Source organism: Octodon degus, unplaced genomic scaffold, assembly GCF_000260255.1.
Source record: "Octodon degus isolate 3935 unplaced genomic scaffold, OctDeg1.0 scaffold00052, whole genome shotgun sequence".
NCBI classification, from domain to species: Eukaryota; Metazoa; Chordata; class Mammalia; order Rodentia; family Octodontidae; genus Octodon; species Octodon degus.
In genome coordinates this window covers 12,860,209-12,874,482 of record NW_004524628.1, presented here as the reverse complement: position 1 = coordinate 12,874,482, position 14,274 = coordinate 12,860,209, and the positions used below count along the sequence as shown (strand labels likewise).

At 46.4% G+C, this 14,274-nt stretch overlaps 1 protein-coding gene across 4 annotated transcripts in view; it reads right to left on the bottom strand.

The window, feature by feature from the left end:
* Ccdc138 (coiled-coil domain containing 138) overlaps positions 1–12,614 on the bottom strand; it is a 48,047-nt gene extending 35,433 nt beyond the window's left edge. For 2 of the 4 annotated variants that reach the window (XM_023717522.1, XM_023717524.1), the window contains exons 1-5: positions 12,527–12,614; positions 10,215–10,337; positions 7,857–8,035; positions 6,067–6,225; positions 1,547–1,666 (exon numbers count right to left, since the gene is read on the bottom strand). In XM_023717522.1, coding sequence (XP_023573290.1) covers positions 1,547–1,666; positions 6,067–6,225; positions 7,857–8,035; positions 10,215–10,248 — 492 coding nt within the window. In that variant the 5' untranslated portion in view covers positions 10,249–10,337; positions 12,527–12,614. Of the gene's footprint in view, positions 1–1,546; positions 1,667–6,066; positions 6,226–7,856; positions 8,036–10,214; positions 10,338–12,526 lie in introns of those variants that run through there. The other 2 variants (XM_023717523.1, XM_023717525.1) reach the window with 2 other exon arrangements.
* Positions 12,615–14,274: the final 1,660 nt, after the last annotated feature.

Sequence of the window (14,274 nt, the reverse complement as noted above, 5' to 3'; positions counted from 1 at the left end):
AAGGCCCAGCTGCCAGTAGTGGAAGCTAGAAAGTCTGCACCAGCAGGATGAAAGATCTGCGCCAGCAGGCTGAGGGACCTACACTGAAGCTAGGAAACGATGCTCAAGGTAAGAGTCAGAGCTCCCCCCAAAACAGATGCAGCCGTCCTCAGGGACAGCAAGGACCCAAGCTCCTCTGATGATGGTAACAGCCGAGTTCCTATCAGGAAAACCAGGGCAACAAGCTTCTCCACGAGATCAACCTTTTCTACACCACTGGCAACGATCCTCAGGCATGCCCCCCACACCCAGCACTCGGATTCCCAGCTCAGCTGGCGCTACAGTTGCCCATCAATTCATCCACCACCGTGATGGCAACAGCCACCCCTCTGGGGGAGAAGCAGGCTTCCTAAGAGACAGTCTCCCCTGAAAGCCACTGGGAGTCTCAAGCAGACTCAGAGAGCCCAGAGCAGAGCACGGGAGGGGCACACAGCCAGGCACCTCCACTAGGGTGGAGGGCGGCAACAAGTGTGCCCCAGAAGCAAAGCAGAGCAACGGGAGCAGGGCTGGCCAGGGAACCCTGCGGGCAAGTGCTGAAGGTCTCAGCCCTGCAGCATTAAAATCTGTCAGCCCCGTGTTTTTAAAAAGTGACTGTGGCTACCTCACTTTCTGTCCAGAAGCGTCTTCTGCTAACAATGAAGTACATACTCGGCACACACAATCATTTTCTTCCTCTCACTAACCACCTTCCTCCATTTTTTTCACAGAGAAGGGAAAAAAAGGACAGAAAAACCTGTCACTCCTTCACTCTGGAAGCCAGAGGCAGGAGGGTGGTGAGCTCAAGGCCAGCCTGGAACATCGCAAGGCTCTGTCTCAAAACAACAAAAAATTCCTTTTGTGGAATTTTAGTACTAGATGTTGACCTCCATGTCACTCACATAGATACTACAGAGCAACGCGAGGCAGGTCTCTGCCCCACAAGTCTGGTACCGTCCAGCGCAGAGCACACCCGTGGAAGGGAGCAGGCGAAGCCGGACAGGCAGTGGTGGCCGTAACAGTAGCACGCAGAAAACACAGAAATCGCTGGCAGAGCTCTAAGGGTTTTCTTTTGGTTCACTGTCATCTATAATGCTACAGTTTCCTTGTCTGGTTTTTAAAAAACTTCTGAGCATGGGGCAGTGCCCGTTGTCCCAGCTACCAGGGAGGCCAAGGCAGAAGGACAGAGAGTTCAAGAGTAGTTTGGGTAACACAGAAAGACCCCTGCCTCAAAAAATAACCACTGAGCCAGGGATGTAGCTTAGCAGCAGAAGCGTCTGCCTGGAAAGCGCAAGGTCCTGAGTCCGGTCCCGGGTACAAAAAATTACTCACTCAAACTGCCAAACATCTCAGTTGTTTGCCAATACAGAAGAGCTTAAGGATGTTTTATTTATATCTGCAAATATTTTATAATAAAGCTAACAAATTTAATTAAAAATTTTTTAGCTGAGATGTTCTAAAATGATGTACAACGCTAAATGTCAAATACAGCCCACAGAAGGTCTTACACACGCAGCAAAGTGGAATTTACCTGTTTTCTTAGGTTATCATTCAATTCTTTCAGGGCATCAAACGATGATCTCAGTCTCTTGCTTTCTTTATGTCTCTCCTTAAGAACTTCAGTTAAATGCTCAACTTCCGCACTGTGTTGCTAGGAAGAAAAAAAATCTACACATCTAAGAATTAGGTAACCTAGTATTAGAAACTTTAAAAAGTATATTTCCATTTTCTGTTGACTTTATATTACTTCTTCCCTGTCTTTTATACACACATACACACACATATATGGAAAAAAAATATGTGTATAACCCAACATAAGATTGGTACTGTTTCACAGAAATCTGCAATGACCTTTAAATAAGGGTTCATCGAATATATCTTTTATATAGTCCTGCATAACTATGATATTGAGAGCTCTTTATTGTTCATCCAGGAGCATACTGCAACTTCTCTTGCCTTTTGAATTATGCTCTTTGTTATTTCCTATAAGCTACTTCTGGAGGTATTAAAATATTTCAAGTTTGTATAACTAGAAAATCTTACTTTTAGTTTTCAAAGGTATGTTTGCTAAGTATAAAATTCAAAGAGGACAGATCTTCTTTCAGTCCTTTAATCTAGTTTCTTACACACTTGGTCCTTTTTTTTCTTTCTAACGTGGAATAAGATGCTATTTAATTTTGTTCTTCCATAGCTAACATTTTTATGTATATGCTTTAATGATTTTTTTTCTTTACAAGAAGTTTTGGACAATTTCATTTTTGTGTATCTTGGTATGATTTTATTTATATGTCTTTGCAAAAGGCTCATTTTCTTGGAAATGTGATATTATAAGTTGAACTAAATTCAGAAATTTTAAATCTTAAAAAAAAAATTAGGTAAGGGCCCATTATTAGTACTACTACACACAAGTTAATTAAAAGGTAGAACACCTTTCACCACAAATCTACGATCAGTGCATTTAAGCATAGGCGACTAATGTGGCCAAGAACTTACAAAATTTATTTAACCAACTAGAGTCACAACAAAACAAGCAGGCCACCCGGGAAACAAGCTGAGGTGTATCATCATACAAACCAGCTCCACTTTTCACCTCTGCCCAGAAAAACCCACCCAAACATGGAAGTCGTTAAAATATTTTCTACTTTATGTCAAGGAATAAGACAATTCAAGGAACGGCCATGACTCATTCACACGGACAAAGACCTGCAAACTGCAGTACAGGGCTTCAGGGTAAATCCTGAGGGGATCTGACTGACCTTGGCATACAAAAGTTACATTTCTTTATAGGTCTTGCTCTATCTTGGTCTTAACCATCCAGCAGAAAAGTATAAAAATAAAGTATGAAAAGTAAAGCCATATTAATATGCTAAGCTGTAAAAGGCTCAAGTCAACAGCTTCTGACATTGCCAGTCCTACGGATAGCCCACTACTATTATGGACTACTGGACTATATTGGATTATTTTGCTGAATTTACACGCCTACAATATTTAAATGACAATGGAATACCCTTCTCTGACAAAATTAAACAAAAAAGTGGATACAAATGAAGAACCATTTTATATCTGTATAATGAAAATAGGGTAGATATACAACTACTTTCTTTTTTTCTTTTTTGCAGAACCGGAGGTTGAACTCAGGCCCTTGTGCTTGCTAGGCAAATGTTCTTTCTACTAAGCCATCTCCCTGGCCCCCAGTATTTTTTTTTTTTTTTTTTTTGCTACTTTCTCTTAATTCAATGAGAAGAAAGATTTTTCCTAACAGTGTTTGGACAGGATGTCATGTCTGCATCTTGTACTATGACTAACTACTATGAAGACAACAATATGCAGTGTATTATTGCTACTGTCCTACTAACCTATTTTGAAACTCTCATTGCTATTTGTTTCTCAATAAAATAAATTTTAAAATAGGAACAAAACAATGAAAGAGTTTTGATTCTTCTCAAGACACTAATATTTGGTATTCACAGCCTTACAGATTAAAAGTTCTGCATCACCCGTGAATATACTAGAAATAGTTCATAGATAGAACTAATCATTTTTTTTTTGTTTTCATAATATAGCTAAAAGTCTTGATGTCAGCTTTACATCCCAAAAAACATTCAATACAGACAAAAATTTCTCTGAGCCCAAAAACTTGAGTCTCCGCTTCATAGGTTTCAGAAATGATTCAAACCAACCTATTCATTTAAGATATGAATACTTATGTCAAGAGTAAGATTAGCAGGGGCCGGGGAGATAGCTCAGTAGAATAAGCGCTTGCCTGGCAAGCTCAACATCCTGAGGTCAAACCCCAGTACTGCAAAAAAAAAAAAAAAAAATAAGATTAGCAGAAGAGATCTGAGAATCTAAGCATTCTTTTCTTAGCCTGTGAAAAACTCTAGTTTTATGTGATTTTATTATTAGGTTAAGTGGGTTCGTAATAACATAGGATACAGTTACAAATACAGGTATTTTTAAAAGTAGCTTAATATTCCTACTGCCTAACTGTTCCACATTTAAAGCCATTAAAATTTATCATATGAGTTCCACTGCCAGCAAGGACAGATAAACTCACTCCCCTCTATCTTGAATAAAAACCTAGGACAAAGTGCAACAGCAATTACTTGATGTCTGCAAAAGCAGGGTGTGAAGTCCAGAGAAACCCTTCCGGGTGACCTCTTTCATGTTTCTGTCTTTTTTTTATCTCAATGTTCTGCTCTAGGATGGAGAAGTGGAGGGCGAAGCAGGGTGAAAGCCTCCCATCTTTCCTCCTGGAGACTAGAAGGGCACAGGGCACAGGGCCCAGGGCCAGTGACTGAGAAGATACCAGAAGGGCCCGAGGCCCAGGGACAGGGACAGGAGAAGACACCAGAAGGGCCATTGCTGAGGGTCCAGGTAGGGCTGGAGAAGCACAGAGGCTGCGCCACCACGGGCGGCCCCTAAGGAGTTCTGCAACTTATCTGGGGGAATCCTGTTCCACAGAGGGGCAGGGACCAGGTTTCAAACAGTACCAATCTCTGGAGACATGAAATCCACACAAGCCATAATCAAAAAGTTTTTAATATAATCCCAAAATTGCTGAAAAAACAAAACACAGCAAAGTCTTAAGAAAAAAGACCATCACTGGACACCAACCTGAGAAGACAAGGCAGTAGGACTTCTCCCTCTGCTCCATGAGGTAAATTCAGTGTGAAAGCAAATGTGAAGACACAAATTCCCAGGAGAAAAACAAAATAAAAACTTTTAAAAGAACATAATTTAAAATGATGGAACTCGGATGGGCCAGAGAGCTCAGCAGATTAAAGCTCCTGCTCAGGCAGAGGGCAGGGACCAGGTTCAATCCCAGTTGTGCTGTGCTGGCCCTGCTCCCAGGGTGCGCTGAGACAGTGAATGAGACGGCCGCTGAGGCCCACACCTGTAACCCCAGCACTTGGGAGGCTGAAAACAAGAAGGATCACTACAAGTGCGATTGCGTAGTGAGACCCTGTAGACCTGGCACTGAACACACATACATACATACATACATACAATGTTAGAACTTTATCAGAAATAATAAATCCACTAAATGGACTCAATAGCCACATGAACAGGAAAACAAACAGTGAACCTAAAGAGAAATCACTGGAAATTATCTAATCAGAAGAGAGAGATAAAAAAAAAAAACAGGAATGGAACCTCAGAAATATTTAATAGCAAAAGTCATCAGAGACCCAGGAGAGAAGAAAGAAATTAGAGCAGAAAAAAATTACTAAAAGGAAAATTCTCCAAACTTGGCAAATAGTTATATTTACAAATTCAGGAATCATACAGCCCTTGAATAAGACAAACTTGAAGTATGCGAGGCAAACAGGCTGTCGATGATCCACCTGCATGACCTCACAGGGACAGGCCAGACGGGGTGGCCGAGGCTGCGGAGAACTGCAGAGGAGCCAGGGACCTCGCGAGCCCAGGGCCAATGGTGACAACAACGCTGTCTGCTGGTTCAGAACGTATAGAAAAAGATGGCAAACAGAATGACTTGCACCTCTTTAAGATCCTACTGTAACTACCTTCTGGGGAGGCCCAGGAGGAGCCAAGGGCACCTATATATGTGCACCCCAAAGGATTTCAACCAAATAGCAACACCAAGAAACTGGCCAGCCCAGGTGTGCTGCTCTCCAAGCTGAAGGACTTTTCAAACTACAAAAACAGGATGCTGTGCGCAGAGCACTCCGAGTGCAAAGAAACCCAAAGATCTGCCCACGACGCATGCGTGTGTGTTGTCCAGTTCCCTGCTCAGAAAACAAAGCAGAACAAAAGTGGCGGAAGACACCCTGGAGGCCAAGCGGGGCGGGGCAGGCTGGGGCAGTGGCAGGAGCAGGGACAGGGGCTAGGGCTGGAGCTGGGGCTGGGCCTGGCTCTGGACCTTTGCTCTGGGGACACATCTGCCATCAGCACAGTGGGGATCTGCACAGCTGCGCGAGGTGAGGGGAAGGAGAAATGAGTAACTGTGACAAATGTTAAGAATTAGTGAATCTTAGGGGAAAAAAAGAGAAATTATAATATTCTAAAATGAAAAGCTATAGTTACCTCCTTCATAATCTGAAATCTTGTGAGCACCTCCTCCTCCACACCTTTAATTTTATTCAAGGCATCTTCATGTCTGAAGAGTAGCTGTTCTCGCTCGGCTAAAAAGCGCTCTCGCCTCTGGAGCTCCTCAGCGAAGTTCTGCTGCGCCGCACTCTCGCACTGCACCAAAATATGGGCAGAAGTGTGAAAGGCTTGCATGCACTGCACGCCCAGGCTCACGGAGCAGCCACCAGCAGCTTTCAGAAATACACTTCCGGTACCGAGAGGGCACCGCATGGCAGTGGGGCTAGACTTTGGTGCGGCAATGGCATCTGCGAGGGTGCGGCCGGCTGAGGCCCCCAGAGCGCAGCGGTGGGCCCAGGGCCAGCACGTCCTCTGCAGGGCCAGCACCTGCCTCCGCTCTCCACTGCCTCACTCTCCACCGTCTTTCTGTCACCTGGACAAAGGCACTGACCCTTTACCCGCCTGGTGACAACAAAGAGAAACACCCACGCCATGAACTTCAGACCGAGACTCATACTCCGAGTTTTCCACTGAGTGCCCAACGCAGGCCAGAAAGCCCCCAGAGTTCCAGTCACCTACACCCCGAGAACGTACATATCCACACACAGGTCACAGTACTGATTACTCAGCGGGTACAGACACGTGACCCGGTACTATGCCCCTTGAAAGTACCCTGCTCCGTGAGAGGAGCCAGTGCCAGAGGCCACAGAACAAAGCATCCCATCTGTGTGGACCTCCCGATCTGCCAGGCGAGGGCCATCGGGGAAACAAGGAGGCCTTACAGGGGCGGGGATGACGGCATACTCAAAATGTGGCTGAGTCCGCAGCACAACTCGCTGACAGTATCAAAAACTATCTAATTTTACACTAAAAACTAATGCGTGACGAGCACAACAGTAAAGGATGAACCTCCACTTCCTCCAGGATGCGATCTCAACAAGACCACTGCCATCTACCAACTCCCCAAGTACCTTACGTTCCGCTGCCAGCCCACACCGCCCTGCCCCGACCGCTCCCCTGTGAGCTGAAACCCAGGCCCACCTCACCCCTCACCCCAGCTCGACTGGGCGCTGCGCGGCCCTCAGCCAGCGGCCAAGGCCTGGTCGCAGCAGCCTCCCCTCCTGCTGCCAGGCCAGACCCACGACAGCTGAGTGAGAGGGCTGAGGACCTAAAAGTGGGAGCCCCAGTAAACTTGTACCGGGGGAGTTGTGGGCGAGAGACGCAGGTCTTCTTACGCTGCCTAGTCAGGTCCTGAGCTCACGGGCTCAGTGACCCTCCTGCCTCTGCCTTCCAAGCAGCTGGGACTAACGGCCACACCGGGGTGCCTGCCCAACCTTCCACCTTTCTAAGCGGCCTCATGGGCATTCTTCCCAGCAGAGGCTGCTGCACTTCTTCCTCCTCTACCCTCAGTGGACACTTGACACATAAGCTGCGTCCATCGAAGCACAGCCCAAGGTAACAGGAGTCAGTGTACAGAGGTGACTGGAACAACGAGCCCAGACACTGCTCTGCACAGCAGCTCTCAGCAGGTTTTACTCACTAACAAAGGACGGGATGAGAGGAGCACTAGCCCGGACTGTCAGGCTGAGGGCCATCAGGGAAAGCACTGCTTCCGTGCTTCCCTTCGACCATTCACGACCCACACTGGTTCCTTTTGGACCTTTGGACCATGCCCCAATTATCTAAGTAATTAAAATGAAACAGCCCAAAGTCAAATTTGCTAATACTCGATATGGAACAGGACTCCTTCTGAATTCTCACTACAGGATTCTGAACACAGTTCTTACCTGCAGCTTCAGGTGTATCTGAAATAACTCGTCATATATCTGAGTTATCTGAGGAGGAATGAAACCTTGCTTGCGTGACCCTCTAAAGTTTGGACAGCCAGTGTGGTGCAGAGCGGCATCTCTGGAGTCGTCAGCCCACTCGGCACGAGGTCCTGAGGCCACTTTTATCGGCAGGGCAACTGTAAAAGTTTTAAATATTCTTAAGACACAGTGATCTTCAGGAAGAGCTGTGTAACATGAGTTACATCTTGCTAGAAAGTTCTGAGAACGCTGCAACAAAACTGGTGAATGGGCAACATTTAGAACACCAGGAGTACACAGAAATTCACCACACTCTTTTCTGCAAATGATTTCAAACTTAGTTATTTTCCAGTGCATGCAATCTCTTATGTATTGACCGTACAGGTCCAGAATGGAGAGCTGCCTCAGAACCCCCAGACTAACCACTTACCAACCGCAGCGCTAGCTAGTCACTGCCCTTCTTTCTAGTTCCTACTGTTCACATTTGAAAAGTCCTCATTTGTTTTGACTTTCTTATGTGCTGTAACTGTGTAATTTCTATAACCTAGTTTCTTGGCTTTGTTCTCTTTTTTGGTATTTTGAGGCAGGGTTTCACTTTGTAGTTGGGGCTGGCCTCAAACTCACAGCAACTCTCCTGCCTCAGCCTCCCAAGTGCTGCTACATCCTATTTCAAATACTAACATGTTCTTTGAATCTAGCCATGCTGATTGCAAGACAGGCTGGCAAATTGGTCCGCTCCATCATGCTTTGCAAATAGGCGCCAATACACTCCATGACCAAGACAGCCATTGTGTCACCAGGCTCCCAGCACAGAGGCCCAGAGCAGCTCTGGGGCCACAGCTGGGGTCAAAAGCCCTGCTCAGCTGTACTGGTAGTGCCACTCTGGGCCCACAGTGGTGCGGTGAAGAGCGGGTTCCTCTTAGCTTACGACTCTGTGCCTCAGATACCCTTCTGCTCAGAGTAAAAGTCAAAATCCTCACAGTAGTTCTGACTGGCATTAGTCTCTTGGGAACCCCAGCCAGGGTGGAAGGGGTACCATACTCCAAATCTTAGACAGAAGCTAAAGGAGCCATGAATAAAAATGTGGGTGTTGGGAAAGACTCACGGGTGCCGGCCACAAAGACACACAGATACTCAATGGAAGCAAAGCAAGGGCTACAGCAAAAAGGCTGCTACCCGGCTTTGGTCTTTATTTTTATATAACTTGAATCTCAGCTTTCAGGTCACGTTAGGTGACCATAACAAGATCCCTTCGTATGTGTCCAGCATTAATGCTTAGGCTGAACCGGCTGGGCATCTGGGGGCAAGCACACAGAGCAGGGCGTCCTTGAGTTCCAAGCGCTCTTGGTTTTGCCCGCAGCTGTTGCTGCTGTTTTCTTTTTCCTCCTCCCACATGCCCTGCAGGTTATTTAGCATGTCCTTCTGTTGACTCTTTCTTATCCCAGCACACAGGGGGTGAGACAAGGACTTACTTTGTAGTTCAGGTTGGCCTTGGATTCACTATGAAGCCTAGGGTGGCCTCAAACCAGCCTCAAATCAGGACTGATTCTCCTGCCTCAACCTCCTGAGTACTAAGATTATAGGCAGCTAGCTGTGAATTTTTTTTTTCTTTTTTTAAGTTTCACTTTTGTTCAGCAAACACCTAAAAGTGAAGGAAGACAAACCAAGGGCTTGGCTTGCTAGGTCCCTACCTCACCAGCTGCTGGCCTGCGCATCTGTATGTACTCTTTGGTCAACTTTCAAATATACTCAATTTTTAAAAATAGTTTATCCTGTTTTCCATGAGAAGATCTAGCATGCAATGTGAAGCACAGGCTCAGGTTGAACTGACTTTCATCGTCCTCAAATGGGGATCAGGGTAGAAGGGGTGGGGGCTGCACCACAGATGCAGGGGCAAAAGTGCCACCTCCTCTGAATCCTGGCAAGGCTGCAAGGTGGCCAGAGCCGCAGAGGTGCCAGAGCTCCCCACTAGGATTTAGGGTCTCAAAATGTGGGGCTGCTCAACGGCAACAGAGACCTCACTTCCCATCAGACAGCAAGGCGAGAGAAGCGAAGGCATTCTGAAGCATTCTGCTAATTATGAGCTCACTCTGGCAAGTTTCAAGAACACAGGCTTGTAGCTGGAAAGTAATCTACTTTACTTTTCTCTTCTCCTTTAGTTTAAAAACAGACACAGAACTGTGTAGCTCTGGGACATGGCCCGAGTGAGCGCTGGCCCAGAACAGGCCTGCTGCTGTCCCCAGAGGGAAGCATCGGAACATGACACACACTGACGCTGGAGGCCAGCACCATCTCCACAAGTAAGCTTTTGTATTCTATTGCACAAAAGTAGCTTACCTTTTTCTATTTCTTTCAAGGACTGCTTGGTCATTTTTGAGGTACTAACTCTGTGATCATTTTCAATTAACTCTTCCTCTGTTTCCTGTTTCTTCAAACCATAAAAAGAATCCTGTTCACCATCTAGGCTTTAAAAAAAAAATTCTATCACAGCAATCTGGAGGTTTACTATAGCATTTGAAAAACATAAAACTGCTTTTCAAATATTAATAGCATGACAAGAAACATTAAGAAGGAAGCACTTTTTTAAAACATTAAAAACACACAAAAAGTAAAAATTAAAAACTAAAGCCACTGAGCATGTCAACCTGTAACTATGTCTTTCAGCATTTCAGCACGTGAAACCGAATGAGCAAGTCATGGAGTAAGGCTACACACATCTGACCAACACTTCACAGCTAGCTGCCAAGCTTTCTTTGGACACCCAGAAATTCAGTGAGACAGACGTGACAGGTACTGCTGCCCACACTTTCAACTAAAGAATTAAAGAGGGAGCTGAGCCCAAGGGAGTCAACAGACAGGCGACAGACGTGGGAGAGAAGAGGCAGAACGACAGCGTGCAGCACCCACTGGCAAGCGATCATCTCACAGCTGAAAGCTGCAGAGCAGTCCTGTGTCTGGGGAATGTAATTCAGGTTACACAGATAATCTAAATTTTTCTGGTAGCATCTTATTAAAATGCAAAACTTGAACAATGTATTTACCCCTCCACATCTAAAACGTTAGTATTCCAACAGATAACATCCCTGCAGCACCTGATGCAGACCAGCCTCTCGGTGTGCAAGGCCTGGAACCCCAGGCCTTGCTGACCTGCTCTCACAATCGAGAGTGCAGGGGACTGTCCGATGCCAACAGATCCTTCACAGCACTGAACTTCCAAATTATAATCTGGAGTTATAAAAAGTCTTCTACCAAAATGGAAAAAATGATTAAGCAGTTAAACACAGGAAAATAATTTCCATAAGTTCGTAGCTATTACTAAAAGCAATTTCATATTCTCTACTGTACAACCTCTCGTGTCTTCATCTCAGATCTAGACTATTTTGTGAAGGCCAAATGCAACAGTGATAACAATAATGAGCACGTGCCAGGTGTGGTGGTGAACGCCCGCCAGCACTGGAGACTGAGGCAGGAGGATCACAGTGACTTCAAGGCCAGCCTGAGCTGCATCGTGAGACCCTGTCTCCAAAAACAAAAAAATAAAAAGATCATGCTTCACATTTGAGGTCTCTACATACCTAGCACATCTCCACGTCTACATGAACCGATTCACTTAAGGGGTCATCTGTTCAAAAATTCAAGTTCTCAAATATTACATTAACAGCAGACTGTATTTTAACTGTCTTTTTCTCTCCACAATGATGTCAACGCTTTATTCTTTTATTTATTATTTGGTACAAGGGCTCACGATACAGCTTGGACTCGCAGTGATCCTCCTGTCTCGGCCTCCCCAGCGCCACCACGCCTGGTCTCGGTCACTGGCTCAGTGGGCCCGAGGGGCCAGCGCAGCCTGCTGTGCTAGGGATCCAACCTCAGTCCTTGCACTTGCCGGGCTGGCACTCAGACCGCCAAACTGTCTCCCCAGCCCTCAAGACTTTATTCTGTGTGTACAAACGTCCACATGACTTTATGTTAAGATGTGTCCATCTTCTCGATGCCCTTAATGACGCCACACTGTCATTTGAGCTTGTTTATACTGCTCACCTCCAGGAAACACGGCTCACACAGCCAGCGCTGCACTGAGTGTGTTCCGCAGCAGCCCTGCACCATGCATGTTCTGCAGCGCCCCGCACCATGCGTGTTCCGCAGCAGCGCTGCACCATGCGTGTTCCGCAGCAGCCCCACACCATGCGTGTTCTGCAGCGCCCCGCACCATGCATGCTCTGCAGCAGCGCTGCACCATGCGTGTTCTGCAGCGCCCATTCCCCCGATCACACTACATTCGAACCTTATGCACTGCAGACACAGAGCAGACACACACTGTCCTGGTGTCTGTTGTCTTGCTTTGTTTCCTTTTCTTTTCTTTTCTTTTTTTTTTTTGGTGGAACCGGGGATTGAACTCAGGCCCTTGCGCTTGCCAGGAAAGTGCTTAATCAACTGAGCCATCTCCCCGGCCCCTTCTTTTCGTTTTAAAGGAGAAGGCAGGGCCTTCTCTGAGTCCCTGATAAATAGCTTTGAGAAGAACCCGGGGCAGGCTCCACACTGCTTACATTTCCTCTCAAGGAAAAGCAGATATGTGAGCATTTGTCCTTTTCCCTCTCAGTTTTTCCACACGCTGAGGGAAGCGTGACAAAGAACTTGGGGTACTTTACCAATTCACAGCCAAGTGTCTGAATGAACTGCAAAACGGCACCGCACAATGCTTCCTTTCCCCAGAATCGCCGCTTACGAATGAGCTGATTTTATCTCCACAGCAACCAGCATCCACATCATCTGCAAGGAAAACAGTGGCATCTGAAGTAAGACACAGATGCAGTGAGACCCTCTAGCCTCATGCGGTGACCCCCACAACTACTCAACTGTTTCTATCTGCAGCTCTCCCTAATGCAAGCTTACAGAAAGCAGCATCAAACCTCCCAGTTACACGGCGCCGTAAGACTATGAAGTCCTTCTCCACTTCCGTGTGTGGGCCTAGCAGCCCCCTGTCAAGGGCAGTAAACAGCACTGATGCCTTCAACCCTGTCCCATAAAATCCGGAGAGCTGAAGGGAACCGCTCCCCAAGTATGGCAGGAATGCCATACAACAGCATGGCAGGAATGCTACTTGGGAACTCTCAATCCAGGCCCGGCTTCAGACCTAGCCTTCCTTCTTCCCGGTGACATCCCTCACTGGGCCTCAGATGTCCATTTAACACACAGTGTCTCCAAATCCAGTGATAAAAGGAAAAGTTCTACTACAAAACACTCAGATATTCTATTAAATATGGCTTTTCCTCTGAAAATTACTCTACCCCCTTGGTAATTTGATGGGGCTCCACTTTATAGTTCTGGGTTTTTCTTAAAAACTAAGTTTCAGTACAAATTTCAAACTAAAATATAAGTTTACTTTAGTATTTTTCTAAATTCAAAAATATCTGGAATTCTTTTCATACTTTTCCAATCAACTCACTTGGGTTAGAAACAAAATAGATCTGTTCATCCAATTAGAGTAGTTGGTGTAATCCGTCAAAGCAACTACCAATAAATGGTTTACATTTCACAAAAATTCAAAATTAAATTCAAGCCCAGCACGATAACCTGCCAAGCCTGCTGTCTCCAAGGAGTTGGGACTGTGAGAGGGCCCTGGGCTCGATTCCCAGCATCACCGATACGGATGAATAAGCGGGCGACTGACAGGCAGCGCTACCGCTTCCCTTACACTTCTCCCACAGGCACGCGACCGTGAGAACTAGCAGTAGTCTGCAGCCTCACGCACGGGTCACGTGAGCCCGCACGCGTCTGGGCCACACTCCGGCCCACCCAACCCCTAGTATAATCTTTCCCAAAGGTCCGATGCCTCCTCCTCCGCTACGGGGCTGTCTTAGGCAAGCCTGGAAATAGTGATGACTTCTCTTTACTCAATAGAGTCAGTTTCGTTTTTTCATGTTCAAAGGCAAACATACTGCAAATGAAAACACCAAAAAAATTTAGAATCTGTTTAATTCTTACAGACGCGTTATTTACCCTAGACACGATAGCTACCACGAGCCCAGAATCCTAGTAACACAAGATACCTAGCACTAACCCTAAGCCAACGCGACATCTACAACTCTTAAGGCTGTGTAAACACTCCAATCACAGAAAATACAGCGGCTCACCTAAGTAGGTCAGGGATCTTCTCTTACACCAAGCCGGATCAAAATTTGTGAAGTCGTACTAGAAAAGAACACATGCAGTTTATTAGGTCTGAGAACGAGCTTACTGTCTAAACCATTCCTAACTCATCCCGACCGTCACCTCGCACCCCCGCTCCACGTCTCCTGCCGCGCGCTCCACGCCTCCCGCCGCGCACCCCCGCTCCACGCCTCCCGCCGCGCACCCCGCGCACCCCCGCTCCACGCCTCCCGCCGCGCACCCCGCG